At 41.2% G+C, this 14,013-nt stretch overlaps 1 protein-coding gene across 1 annotated transcript in view; it reads left to right on the top strand.

The window, feature by feature from the left end:
* LRMDA (leucine rich melanocyte differentiation associated) overlaps positions 1-13,757 on the top strand; it is a 1,021,905-nt gene extending 1,008,148 nt beyond the window's left edge. The window contains exon 7 of the mRNA XM_058543109.1: positions 13,098-13,757. Within this exon, the coding sequence (XP_058399092.1) occupies positions 13,098-13,177 (80 nt within the window). The 3' untranslated portion in view covers positions 13,178-13,757. The remainder of the gene's footprint in view (positions 1-13,097) is intronic.
* Positions 13,758-14,013: the final 256 nt, after the last annotated feature.

Here is a 14,013-nt window from a genome sequence, read left to right as displayed (position 1 = left end):
GAATGTGGCTCAGAGCTAGGCATCAAACTGTCAGAGCCAGATGTATTCTATTAGGTACGAGGCTCACATTGGCCCATGGGCAATTTTTTTTCAATATGGAGGCATGTTAACTCACCACAGGGTGAATCCTGACAAATTCAAGCCAGCCAAATAAAAGGGGTAATATCCCAAGCCATCAAAGTAGTGTGTTCTAGAAACAGATAACACCTGGTACGACCCACTGTCAGCAATGTCTTTCTGACCCAAGCCGTTCCATTGATAGGCAAAAAGTACACCCCTCTTCATATTGCTGGAGAGACTCTGGTGCCTTCATTAAGTTTTAATGAGCCTGACCCTAATGAAGGCCTTTATAATACAGTCATGCATCGCTTAAGGATGGGGATGCATTCTGAGAAGGGCGTCATTAGGCAATTTTGTCATTGTGCGAACATCATAGAGTGTACTTACACAACCTAGATGGTATAGCCCACTACAAACCTAGGTTATATGGTACTAATCTTATGGGACCACCATTGTATATGCAATCCATCCTTGACTGAAATATCCTTTATGTGCCACGTGACTGTATGCTCTTCTACTGTTATCTTTATCTTGGGCAAAACAAAAAATGTGTAAGAGGTTTATATTGCTCTTATCAACTACTTTTTCCTATTAATTCATGCTTAACCTATAGTTTGTTTCATTAGCATTAACATATATTTGTACTTTTTTTTTCAAAGCAGGTTAGAGGATGGGGAGTTTTAGATCAGGAAATAGTGAAAATATTTTGGCATTTCGCCATGAGATTTGCTAGTGCCCAACAATTGTGCTGTGCTTTCTGTGACAACATACTTTTAATTTTATTTATTTATTTTTTTTGTGAGGAGATCAGCCCTGTGCTAACATCTGCCAGTCCTCCTCTTTTTCTGCTAAGGAAGACTGGCCCTGGGCTAACCTCCGTGCCCATCTTCCTCCACTTTATATGGGATGCCGCCACAGCATGGCTTGCCAAGCAGTGTGTCGGTGTGCGCCCGGGATCCAAACCAGCGAACCCCGGGCCGCCACAGCGGAGCGCTCGCATCCCGGCGAACCCCGGGCCGCCACAGCGGAGTGCTCGCACTTAACCGGCCCCTGATTTTTTTTTTATGTTGCAAACTTCTTTCAGTTAGATCACATATCAGCAGATTCCTTTTGTTTTCCTTTTGGAGAAAGCAATTTAGAGTGTCCTGGAATTAGGAAAGATTATAGTAATATCAGTGCAGGAAAAATTTGTTTGAATTCTAATGAAGGGCAGATGGAGGCTGGACTAATGGGCCCAAGAAAGGAAGGTCTTTTCCCCAATCCTTGCAGGGTTTGAATTATGACAAACCCACTTGTTAGTGGATCTGCTTAATTTTATTTGAAAGGCTGTTTTTTGCAGCTTGATGAATTAAAAAAAAAAAAAAAAAAAAAAAGCAACTTGTCTTTATTTTCAATGACTCTCTTGAGAAATTTTAGCCTGAAGAACCAGACAGAACTGTGGATGTTTTCCACACTTTTGATGTGAGCTTTCTAATAGGAACAGATCTGAAACCCAAAAGCAAATTTCTGCTTGAGAGCAAAGCCAAAATTCCCGTTCAAACCCCCACTGCTCAGATTTGTTCCTATAAGATTCTGTCATTTTAGCGCGAGGCTAAAGACTTTCTGGGACATTTTTTCTGCAAGATTTTTTTTTCCTTATACTTCAAGAAATATGGTTTGCATGTTCAGTTCCATTCTACTTATTCAAAAATCTCTTTTCTTCTGTTAATATAATCTGCACATCACTTAAATTTAAACTTTCATGTTTTTTGTTTTATGTTAAAGATATATTATTATTATTATTATTATTTTATTTTAAATAACATTTGTTTTCAGACTGCTACTGGGGAGACAGTAAGACCTCCATTAACTAAAACTCAACAATATCCTAAGTCCCTCAGCCAACCAGTGTTTTTATGTCTGAATTTGAGTGGTCTTGATTTTACAAAAATAAAAGCTAATGCCAAGGGTTTTATTTTTAAAAAAGGAAAAAAGGGAGCCCTTTTAGGTTATCCTAGAACAGTGTTTCTTAAAGTGTGGTCCCCTAATCAGTAGCATCACTGTCACCTGGGAACTAGCAAAAATGCAAATTCTTGGCCCCAACTCAGACCTACTAAGTGAGAAACTCTGGGGATGGGGCTCAGCAATCTGTTTTAACAAGCCTTCCAGGAGATTCTGATGCACGGGCAAGTTGGAGGACGGCTGGCATGGGGACAACCCATGCAGTTCCTCTACCTGTAAATGTCCAGGAATGTATAGCAAACACTGGGGTTCAGATAAAGTCTCCTGAGATCCGTTCATTTATTCCTCAATCAAAAACAATCCATTAAGTACCTACCTACTATGTCCTAAGCCTCCTGAAGCATGGATGAAAGTCTGTCATCTCTGCCCTCTTGGAACTCCTATAAAAAGGAGATCCTAAGACCTTGAGAAATGTTCAGTGAGCAATCTTCCCACCCCAGCTAAATTTGCAAACTGTATCATCCTCACTATAAACACTCAAAGAAATACTCAGTTGTGGTCACTCTGATGTACCTTGTAAGACAACGACACTGACTTTGGTTTTACATCGTGTTTCATGTGTGAGAGAAAACTCAGAAAGGTTTCTAGTTAACCATGAGTTAATGAGATAATTTGATTAATTAACTGGAACCCAACATTCCCCTAGTGGCTAGTCAATCACATGACTGTTATATTAGGAAAGAAAGTGTAAGGGAAGAAAATGTGTGAGAGCCATTCTTTACTTGCTTCACTGACCACTTGAGAGGTCACTCAGCTGAAATGGAGAGCCATACCCGGACTCAGCTCTGGTTTCCCTGAGTCTCATAATTCCAATTTTTCTTTACTCTCTTCTCTGATTGAGTCCACTCATTTATTTTAATTCTAGAAAATTCTAATTTAAGATTCCATTCCCTGGAATGTCACACCTTTATTGCTGTTTAGAAAAATAATGATATGCTTGAAATCCCTGGAAACCCATGAGAATCTCTTTTCTCCAAAAGGGAGGTTGTCATTTGTTGTTCCCAGCATGAAAATAATCACTGGCCCATGTGCAAGAGACCAATGATGGTGACCAAATGATGATCGAACAGAAGCTGGAATTATTATTATTATTTTGAGCAACTTCTACCTCTCTTTTCTGATTCATCTGGGCCAGGTACTCTAAAAGGGAAGACAATGGGCTGGTAAGTTTTGGGCTGGAAGGGCCTTAAAAGGAGGTAACTGTAATTTGCGTGGATGGAGTACACACACCTTTTGTATATCTCATTGATCCAGTTTTTATTTTATTTTACTTTTATGTTTTTTATTTTTTTGACTATCAAATGCTGATTGGTAACTCGCATTGGGTGGACTTCTTTTTGGACTTCCGCAATAAGAATGATCTTTCTGTAAGAAATGCGGGCATCTATCTTTGTTTATCAGTTTTCATGCTTCTTTACATTTATGCAGGTAATATGCAAAAATCACCAACCCCTGAGCCTGGAAGATTAATTAGAGCAATTCATGGTAAAGAAAATCAGTCCCTAATCTCTGAAATCAAGGCCAGAGGAATCCAAAAGAGGGGTATCTGGTAGCCCCAGTCTCAGAAAGCCTTCAGCACAGATTGAGCAAACATGACATATTGACCATTACAGAACCTATAATTGGTGACCAAAAGCACAGTGTGGCTTTAATGGCCCTGCCTGAATAGTTGCCATCTTTTATAGTTTTAAAAAGAAAGCTGCTGTTTTTCCTAAATTCATGCTGCCCTCTAGTGGCAATGCTCCCTCCTTCAGCTGGAAGGTGGAAAAGATAAATGTGGAGATAATGGTGGGACTGGTGGGGGGAGTGAAGGGATGAATTTCTTCTTTCTTTCTTTTCTCTTTCCTGTCTGAAAGAGTTCTGAGTTCCTCAGTCAAAAACTGAGAAAGAAAAATGAAGCCATACCACTTGACCACTATCCATTTTGACTGACAGTCTGGTTGATGTGACATCTATCAGTTAACTGCACTGAAGGGAACTTCACAAATCTTAACTGATTTGCATCCCATCTTGGCATGCACTTTGGAATCCAGCCCATCTCAAATCCATTAAACCCCATGTAGAATACAGAGATGGGGGAGAGAGGAACACACCCACAGCAAGCTGACCTTGAAAATTCAAGTTTCTCCCAGTGGAAATATAGGTAAGAGTGAGGCTAAGTCAGGTTTTTGGTGATCTTTGAAGTTCTCCTATCCTATAGGCAGTGCCCTATAATTCACAGCTATCTGGATTATAAAGGTAGAGTTGTACAAGTGTCTGGTCTAGTCCTGTGACATTGGAGATACCACTTTGAACGCCATTTTCCTCCTCTATAAAATGATGGACTTTGCCTAAAATGAAGATCTTTAAATTCTGCCCCAGCGAGAATTCTTCAACACAGTCAAAGAAGTACTTTCAAAGAAAAGTTTTCTGTTCTGAGTTTAAGCATACTAGGAAGTACGGCAAAATAATAAAGTATCCTTATAAGAGTGATAAATAAATCATTGTTTAGGAAGCCACAGTAAAAAATGTTTTTGGCTTCATTTTAAACTGGCACAAAAATTTTAACCTGAGAAGAAAAACTAAAATTTGCATTGCTAAGATTTAGCAGTGTTTTTTTGTTGTTGGGAGTGCCTGTTGTTGGAACAGGGAAATATTTACTAGGGCATTTGATCTCTGACATGTATATGTTCCTATTTGATTGAAATACAGCGTGTGTAGAGTAAGAGCCAGTCATATTAATGATGTTCAAAAAAGGGAGCAAGTGAGCACACCTTCAGACCAGGGATTCTTCCCCATCAGTCTCTGCCTACCCACACGACCCTCAATACAAAAAAATTTAAAAAGCATCGACATCTGAGGAAAAGCATGTTGACTGTTTCCTTTCCAGGATTCACATAATGGAAACATCCGCTGCCAGATAACTTTTAAATCTGTCAGCCTAATATTTCCTTGATGTGGTGAGGACACGGAATGGTGCAGTCAGGTTTAGGTAGGGGCTTGGCATCTGCAGTCTGAGTGCGGGGACCGGGGGCTCGAGGTGGGGCAGTGGAGCTGGTTACTAAGGGGGCAATTATTTCTCAGACTTGGAACAGCTTTTAGATTTCCCACCAACAGATTATGTGAGAGAAAACCTGGCCACGCATTTTTTCCCCTCTCCTCTCTTTCCCACCTCCTTCTCTTCTTCTAAAATGACAAGCCTCATTTCAGCTTCCCTGGGAGCCCGGGGTGCATTTTCCACAGGCTCTGGCTTGTCACACGTCAGTTTGTCTGCCCTCTCACATGACCATTTGTGCAGCCTCCCCCAGGCTGGGCGGCTGGCTTCTCAGCCCTGCGTTCCTATCACCTTCAGTGCAGATTTTGCCAAGATCCTTTCCTTGCTGCCTGGTTTCCTTCCCCTGCTTTTTCTCCCTTACAGACGCATGCATGAGGCTTGACAAGGCCCAGCATTTGTCTAGGCAGGCAGTATCATCTGTTCTCTCTCCATGGAAAGTTTAACCTTCCATCAGGCCTCTCTGGAGGGGCCTGAGCATTGGGGCCAAATGCCCTCTTCTCAAAGGAATAGGTTGCTTGGCATTCATGTCTGTTTTCTTTCAGGATATAGACGCCACCTAACTCTGGATTTGTTGGCCTAGGCTGGGTTTTTTTGACTGATGGTTGGTAGAAAGCAGTATATCATAACCCCACAGCTTGTATCCTATCATGCATCCACAGTATTTACCTTTGCCTTTCATACTCTTTGTGCTAAAAAATGAATAAAAACTGTCATTTACTTTAACTTATATAAATATTGCTGGTAGAAATAATCAATCTGAAATAAAACTGACAGCACCCAAACCTGCACATAATGCAATTTATTATGGATGAAAAACTAACTGAAGAGTTATATCTTGTTGGTATATTGAAAACTGCACAACTTCATGGGGAGGAATTAGCTTTGGTGGAAATAATGAAAACAAAATAAAATTGAAATGAACTAAAACTACATGCAATAAAATGTGTTGACTAAACTTTAACGCAGGATGCAAGTCTTCCTGTTACAATTTAGATCTGCAAAATTTCGCTCAAGGAAATGTGACTTTGTAAAAATAAATGACTCAAAGAGATTTAGAAGATATAATTGGTAAAATTTGATATTTGGTAAAAGCTGATGAGAAATTTAACCTTAATGTAAAAATTACGTGGAAAAGAATTGATCCCATTGAAAATAAATTCAATAAAATAGAAATTAAAATGTTAAAAATAGAATATGGTTTAACTTTGAGTTTAAAAATTAAGGAATTAAATTGGCTAAATGGAGTTTGCCCTGAATAATTAATGCTTTTGCAAAGAAAAATTACAAGGCTGCAAAATTAATTTTTGCAAAGAAAAATTAAACATTAAATGTTTATGTTCATAAGCCTGAAACCAAAGCATCTTTGGGGTCAAAATAGCAGAATTCAGATGTCCACCATTGCAAATAGCAGGGTCAGTATAGCAGGGCCAGAATACCCCTCATGGAGTTGTTTTGTATAATAAGGAAGAAACGTTCAAGAGTGTGCTCAGTTGAGAGACTAGGAAACGTCCCTTAGACAGCTGTTTGAGGTGGTCACTGCAGTATTTAGCAAGGACAGCATGCCCCCTGGTCCGTGGAGAAGACAGCAAGGGACCCTTACAGTCCTTTTTGGAATTAGCAAGCCCAACATGCAGGTTATAAACTGAGACTCTTGCCTGAAATCACACTCAACTAGTTTGCGAAGGAAGTCTCACTTTCTTCTTTGCCTTCTCTACCTTCCCCTGGGTGGAGTGGAGAACCTTTCTCCATTTCATTTCCAACCTGAGGCTTCTCAGATGGATCTGCAGATGACGGAAAAATATGTCTGGCATGGAAGATGGACTTGGTCCTCCTTCCACAAAACACTCCCAAACAACCCCTTCCTTGAAGACCTTTTCAAATCTCTCTTCTTTTCCTATTGCCGTAGTATTTAAGTAGCTTACATGGAAGGAGTATGTTTGCTAGGAGCCTGTAATTCTGCAGGCTCTGCTAAATCCTGTGTGATAGCCACAGCAGAGCTGATAGCACATCACACAAGCTGACCTCGGGGTATTGCTCCAGCCACTTCTCAGGATCATAAAACATGGGTGTTTATTCCTTTCCAGTTCCCAGTTTACTCACAGCCTGCACATAACAAAGACCGAGGAATGTGCTTTCTGGGGAATGTCCTTTCCTGTGTGTGATGTTTACAGCTCTTAAGGCTGGATGATAACGTTCAGTTCACTTCTCTCTTTCCAACCAGACATTGTGATTGCTTTGTTTTCGTGGGAGAAAAGTGTTCGGCATAAAAACAACACCAGTGTTTAGGAATTGAGGCTGTTGCCTTTGATAATTTGCCTTCTTCTTTAGTAAGGCGAATATTTAATCTGTATATATTTTTATAGCATTTCAAATGTCTGTAGTCTTAGCAGAGGTTAAAATGTGAGTGTTCAACAATTGAAATTCCTTATTTTCTGGACTGTGTTTAAATTGTGTACAGATCATAATTTTAATGGTATTAATCAATTTATCTATTTGACAACTATTTATTGAATCCCTCCTTTGTACTAAGTATTGTTTTAGGCACTGGGTCTTAGAAATTGGGGAGGAGGGAGAGTATTGTAGAGGTGACATGTTAATAGGTATGTTAGCAGGTATGTATAGTGTCACATGGAAGCTTAGTTCTAGAACCTTCTGGAATGGACTGGAAGGAATCTCCTGGTACCCTTTCCCTCTCTGTCACTGGTCCCATCCACCTCTTCACAACACTGTCATCACTATTTTCAGAGGCCCTGAAGAATCTAGTGCCTTCCTTCACTTATGCAGATTGGAGAACAGGAGTTCCATGAGGAGCCCTCTGTCCCTTCCCTGTTTCATAGCACTGTCTAATTGTAAGCTCCTAGTGATCACAAACAGATTAAAGTCTGTTTGTCATTACATGGCTACACTTACACACATTTGTGATAATAGCATTTAAAATTACAATCGTTTAAAATGATGATTACCGTTAACCTTAATAATGATAATAAATTGATAATTTAATTTCTCTATATTACAAATATGAATTTATTCATCCAACCTATACTCCATCATCAAATAAATTTTTGTATTTGTATGTGTAAAGATTATTATTATTTCACAACTGAAATATTAATGACAGACCACTTACTCTGATATCTAGTCTTTAGTTCTCTTGAATATGGAGTTATGAAACTTGAGCTTCTGTCAAAGCTAGTGGGACGTAGGCTAGTTAGTTGTAAGCACTTCCAAGCTCTAAGCATGAAATACAGGTTGCAGGAAAGTTAGTGGAAATTCCTTGCTTCGAGATGTTGAGGTCCAGCAGAGCTCCCCTTCTGTATATTATATGAATATGGGCTGAACGGGTTTCAAGAGCTGACTTGGTCCAAATCAAATTTTTGATTAACTGACCATGGATTTGCCTCCTACATCAGGCAATATTGGAAATGACATCTTTATCTTCATAAGGGAAACATTTGAAAATACTAGATCACCGATTTCAGAACTAAAATGAAACTCTGAGATTATCTGGCCCCTTGCCCTCATTTTACAAATGGGGAAACCAGCCCAGCGAGGGAAAGGGCCCTGTACATGGTCACATAACTGTTAGGGGCAGAGCTGGATTTACATACAGATCCTCCCCACCTCCCCTTACTAAACAGACAGTCGAAATGTAGCTGGAAGTACAAGGCCATCTGGGAGATCCAGTAGTCCTGGGGACTTTGCTGGACTCTGCATGAGTGTATAAGGACAGGACGCTCGAGGTTTTCCCCCAGGGAGGTAACTCTGGTTCTGTCCCTGCCGTCACAACCTTACATCCAAGAAAAGAGGCTGATTCCCACCCCCTCAGGCAGCCCCAAGGTCATAGCTTAACCTGCATAATTAGAACATCCATTCCAGAGGTGGGGAACATTTAAAAGATAAAGGATGTCTTTAAAACAGATTCTTCCCAATACATTTTTTTTCATAATTATAGTTTTAAGAGCTTATGGTGATGAGAGAGCTGGCTACTTAAGAAAAATTAGGAGTCTCATTTGGCAGGAGAGGATTCCCCAGGGGCAGCACACTGTCATTTTTCAGGGCCCCTGGAAAGAAACCCCCGCAAGACAGCTCCACGTCAGCCTGATGCATGGCAAGCTTGCTTCCCTTATTATGGCCAAAGCCCGATATTTTAATTAAAAACACTACATATGCCATTAAATGTGTTGTTCCCCTCCAGTCCCAAGACGTTATAGTTCGAGGAGATACAAACAAGTGAATGCATCGCAGCTGTACATGGAAACCACCACCTACCGAGTCACAGCCAGCGGGTTCCCAAATTCCAGCCTTGGAGCGCCTCCCCGTCAAAATGTTCTTTGCAAGCAAACTGTTCCCTCTGTAATTTTCACAGTTTATGGCAGTTGCCGTGACGGAAGAAGGAGGGCCATGGGGAGTCAGGGGAGAGAAAAACACACTGCCACCTCACTTAATTTATAAGCAGGTCCTATTATTTTACAAATAAACTGATAGATAAAGTCCTATGGCTGCACATGGGATGGTACTTTTTTTTCCCCTTCTTTGTTAATGTTATTTATTTGTTTATTTTTTGAACATAAAAGTCCCATTTGGGGGGTTAATCACTTCCCAACTGTGAACTCTGGTGGGAGTCTCAACAGAGGTAACACTTGCTTAATTTAAGCAATTGTAGGTGGTTCAAGTTCAAAAATTTCAGCCAAGCTTAACTGTCACTAGCTGGACTACCTTTCTCCCCAGGGGAGCAGCAGCAGCTGGATTTCATTTTTGGCTGCCAGGCTGTCCCCGTGCCTTCCTGGAACAGCCCACAGACTGAGTGCCTTCCCTTGAAGGATTTTATTCAAGGTGACAGCTCCTCACATGTTGGCGCTCTGATCACCTCAAGTAGCCAAGATATCAGGGGGGATGAGCGCACTCCTGCGAAGTCCAAATTTAGACTGACTGAGGTTATCCTTAGGCCCCTTGACCCCAGCACTCGGACGGAACAGGACCGCCAGCAACTTCACCAGGGCAGCGAGTTTTGTAATGATGTCTGGGGAGAACTGTTCTGCAGGAGCAGGCGGAGAAGACCCCAAGTGATAGAGACTGATGTCGGCTTTTGTTAGAGCCGCAGACAGTGTTAGAATATCTTTGGCATAATATGGCACTGGTATCTCTGTCAGCATCTCTGTTTTCTGTCACCGCACACAATCCTGGGCCTGTCTCTAGCCCTGACAGTGTCTTTTCAGATCAGGTTATTGCCAGTACAGAGACTAGCTCTGCTCCCCACCACACAGCCCCTTTGTTTGAAGTCTGCCCTTTTGTCATTAATGCACTTGATGTCTATTTAAATCTGACGGTGAGTGCGGTATCTGTTTTCCCGTCAAGAGATCATTGACAATATTAATACCTCATGTCCTTGCCTCATTTTCTAAGCTCTGACACCTCGCCACAGTCTCCTGCATTCATCAAACAGCCCTCTCTCACCAGGATGTCTATAAACATTCTTGCTTCCAGACCCAAAGGAACAGGGCAGGCCTTAAAAAGGACTTTTATCAGTGCTGCCCAGAAAGAAGGCCTGGGGAATGCGGCTCAGATCACTTCACTTTCCTCCACATTACAACCTACATTCCAGCAGTTTCCAGCCTCTTTCCAGGATGGCACGTGCCATCCAGGTGGCATCTAGGTGAGATCCCGAGTTGAAGTTTACTATGGAGATAAAGTAGAGAAAGGAAATTCAATCCGTGAAGGTACCTGAGAGTTTACTGGAGAGAATGCACCTGCTGGTGGGGGGGAAGGTGTGTGTGTGTATGTGTGTGTGTGCGTCTGCCTTTCATTCTTTTACTCAAGAGAAAGACTGTGTTCTTTATGATATCTGACAGCCCTATCCATTTTTTTAATAAAAATTTATGCTGTCCTAGTGCTGTAGAAAGAAATTAACATCCCTCGGACTCAGCCTTCCAGATTCTTGAGAGTTTATTTGAATCAGTTATGTTTAAGGATGCTGTTTGTGCATTTTCAGAAACATCTGAGACACTTCCACCCAGGCCTGTAGGGGATGCTGTTCCTGGAATGGAGCCTGACCAGCCAAGCCCACAGACTGGTTCCTGGCATTAGTGACAATGTTAATACAACCCCAGGTGCTACATAACCCAGTACTATAAAGGGAACATCTCAGTGCCAACAGCCAAGAGAAAACTTTAGGCCCAAAGAAGGGCCTCAGAAAGGTTTCATCCCAGCTCAGTGTTTCCAGGCACTAGACCAATACCGAAAAGCATAAATTGGGGATTAGGGGCTGAGGAGAAAGCACGGCCAAGGGGGGAGAGTGGTCCACAGCAGACTTGCTCATGGAACATGGCAGGAAAGAGAAGTAATGAGAGCAAGCCCAAGACCAGTTTTGAGGCCATGGAATGATGTCATCTTCTCCCTACTGCCAACTCTCAGAGATTCTGTGATCCCAGCAATTCCCAACTTTGGCCCAAGCCTTTCAAACCAGGGAGCATCTGCCCTGTCCTTAAAAGTTTTTATGAGTCATTTTTAATCATTATTTAGGAATAAGGTTTAAAGTTCTTTAGTGGAGAAACATCTCTTGTACAATCACAAACATATTTACTATTTAGTACTTCTGATGTGAAGAACCTGGATAATTTCAAGTGCTAATTTATCCCAAATGAACCATAGATGGTGATTGTTGGTTTCACACTATCAAATTGATGAGAAAAAAAAATAATCATGCTTATAGGTAGCTATTTTTTCTTTTGGTGAGGAAAATTGGCCCTGAGCTAACATCTGTTGCCAATCTTCCTCTTTTTGCTGAAGAAAAGTAGCCCTGAGTTAACATCTGTGCCCGTCTTCCTCTATTTTATATGTGGGACACTGCCACAGCATGGCTTGATGAGCAGTGTGTAGGTCTGTGCCTGGAATCTGAACCGGTGAACCCCAGGCTGCCAAGTAGAGCATGCAAACTTAACCACTACACTAGCAGGCCAGCCCCAATATAAGTAGTTCTTTTTGCAGGCAGAATTGTGGCTCATGAATTTATGTTTTATGGACATTTATTTTTTTTGTTTTTTTCTGGTTATGCACATTTCAGAGACTCAAGTGCTATTAGTAATAAGACAACTCTATGAAGCTAAATTTTAAGTTAGTTTTTCTAAAATTAGAAGAGAAAACAAGGTGACAAAAAGCAAATTGTAGTTATAAGTATTTTCTTGGAAAAAACTTATTTTTGCTTAATAATCCTACAAAGCTTTCATAATAACTATGGCAGGTGATTTCTTATGGATACTTAAATAAATATTGAATTGATTAAAACGTGTGACCCTATCTAGGGGTATTTTTCATAGTTAAGTCTTCCTACAACCTCGTTGAATGAGAGGAAAGCTGTATATGGAGCCACAGAATTATTTAAAATAAAACTGAAGATGAAAATCAAATGCATTCTAACCTGAGAATAGCATTTAGGATGCGTATAAGAAGAAGCCATTTAATGTCAGAGGCTCTTGTTACTTTCTCTGTGGCATTTTGTTAACACCACCTCTCTTCCCTAATCATCCAGTATGTGCTTGATGCCTCCTGGGATTTGAAAGGTTCTCTCTGGAAGTTAACAATATTGATTCAGGATAAAGGACTTGAAAATACATTCTGGGAAGATGTTCTATATCCTTTGCTTGGGCTCAGCCTGTCTTTAAACTCTTAATTTTCCATTTTTAGAAATTGTACTAAGAGAACCTCAAGAGAGGAGAAGGTTATGCTTTATTTTGAGGAGTAATTGGCCAAACTAGGAAAGTCTCTAAAATGTGCAAGAGAAATCCTGCAGGAAACATGTTATTCCTAGGAGCCTGTGCTCTGGTAACGTTTTATTTGAGTGTCAACTCTGAGGACAAGAAAATAGGGTCCTTCACTTCTGGGGCTTAATCCATTTGCTGCCGCCCATTGGGTCTGTGATTGCATGGCATTTCTGCTTTGGAGCACCTATGTTTCCTTGCTATACTAATTGTACCACCTGTAATGATGTGTTTCCTTTTATTTGCAGGTGTCCTGGGGAAGTGTCGCTATGTTTACTATGGGAAAAACTCAGAGGGCAACAGGTTTATCCGAGATGACCAGCTCTGAAGGCAAGTTCTGTATGCCTTAACCCGTGTCATGAGAATAAAAGAAAAAGGGAAAGCAAAAATAAAGAAAAAGCTGAAGGAAAAAACAATGGCCCACATTGCATCTCTGTGGGAAGGCTATGACTTCAGCTTTTGGTACCTTCTGCTGACTTTGCCAGCCCTGTCAAGATCATCCTCCTGCCTTAGACTGAGTGGTCACATAGAGATTGACATGATTGCCCTTAAGCAGGTCTCATCCACCAGGGTGACAGACAGCGGCAGCGAAGCACCAGGGCTGACAGGATGAACACCATGATAGATTGCCTGGCCCCTCCACTGCTCACAGGGGAGCAGAGGTCACACCTGGGGCCTCCCTGAGCATGCTCAGTGGCTGTAGTCAAGTGAGAAAGATTGTGTCTTCAGCTTGCCTATTGAGTGGAGATCCCTCTGATACTATTGTGCTGTGGGTTTATTTTTAGTGAAATAGTCACAGTTTGGAGGAAGGTCACTCTCCCTCATTCCTCTTAAATCTTAATCTCTTATATTCTGCGTGCTCTTTCCCATCCCCCACCTCCCCCCACCACCATCCTTTAGCATCTTTATCACAGGCAATGCATTTCAGCATGCAGCTTTTCAGAGAACAGAAGGTATAAGTTCTCAGCCAGGTCATGCATTTATGGCCGGCTTCATGTTGTTACAATTCCTGTATTGGAGTAAATAGCTTTCCCTAAATCCCTGACTACAAAAGCATGAATTTTATCTTGTTTTGTTCATTTCTAAATCCACTTCTTGCCCTGAATACCAGACAGTGTCAGGCATCTTTCCCAGCACGAGGGGCAATTATTTATTTGTTTATTT

Source organism: Diceros bicornis, chromosome 6 (assembly GCF_020826845.1).
Source record: "Diceros bicornis minor isolate mBicDic1 chromosome 6, mDicBic1.mat.cur, whole genome shotgun sequence".
Lineage (NCBI taxonomy): Eukaryota > Metazoa > Chordata > Mammalia > Perissodactyla > Rhinocerotidae > Diceros > Diceros bicornis.
Note: the sequence above shows the minus strand (reverse complement) of the source record. Positions and strands in the feature narration are given on the sequence as shown.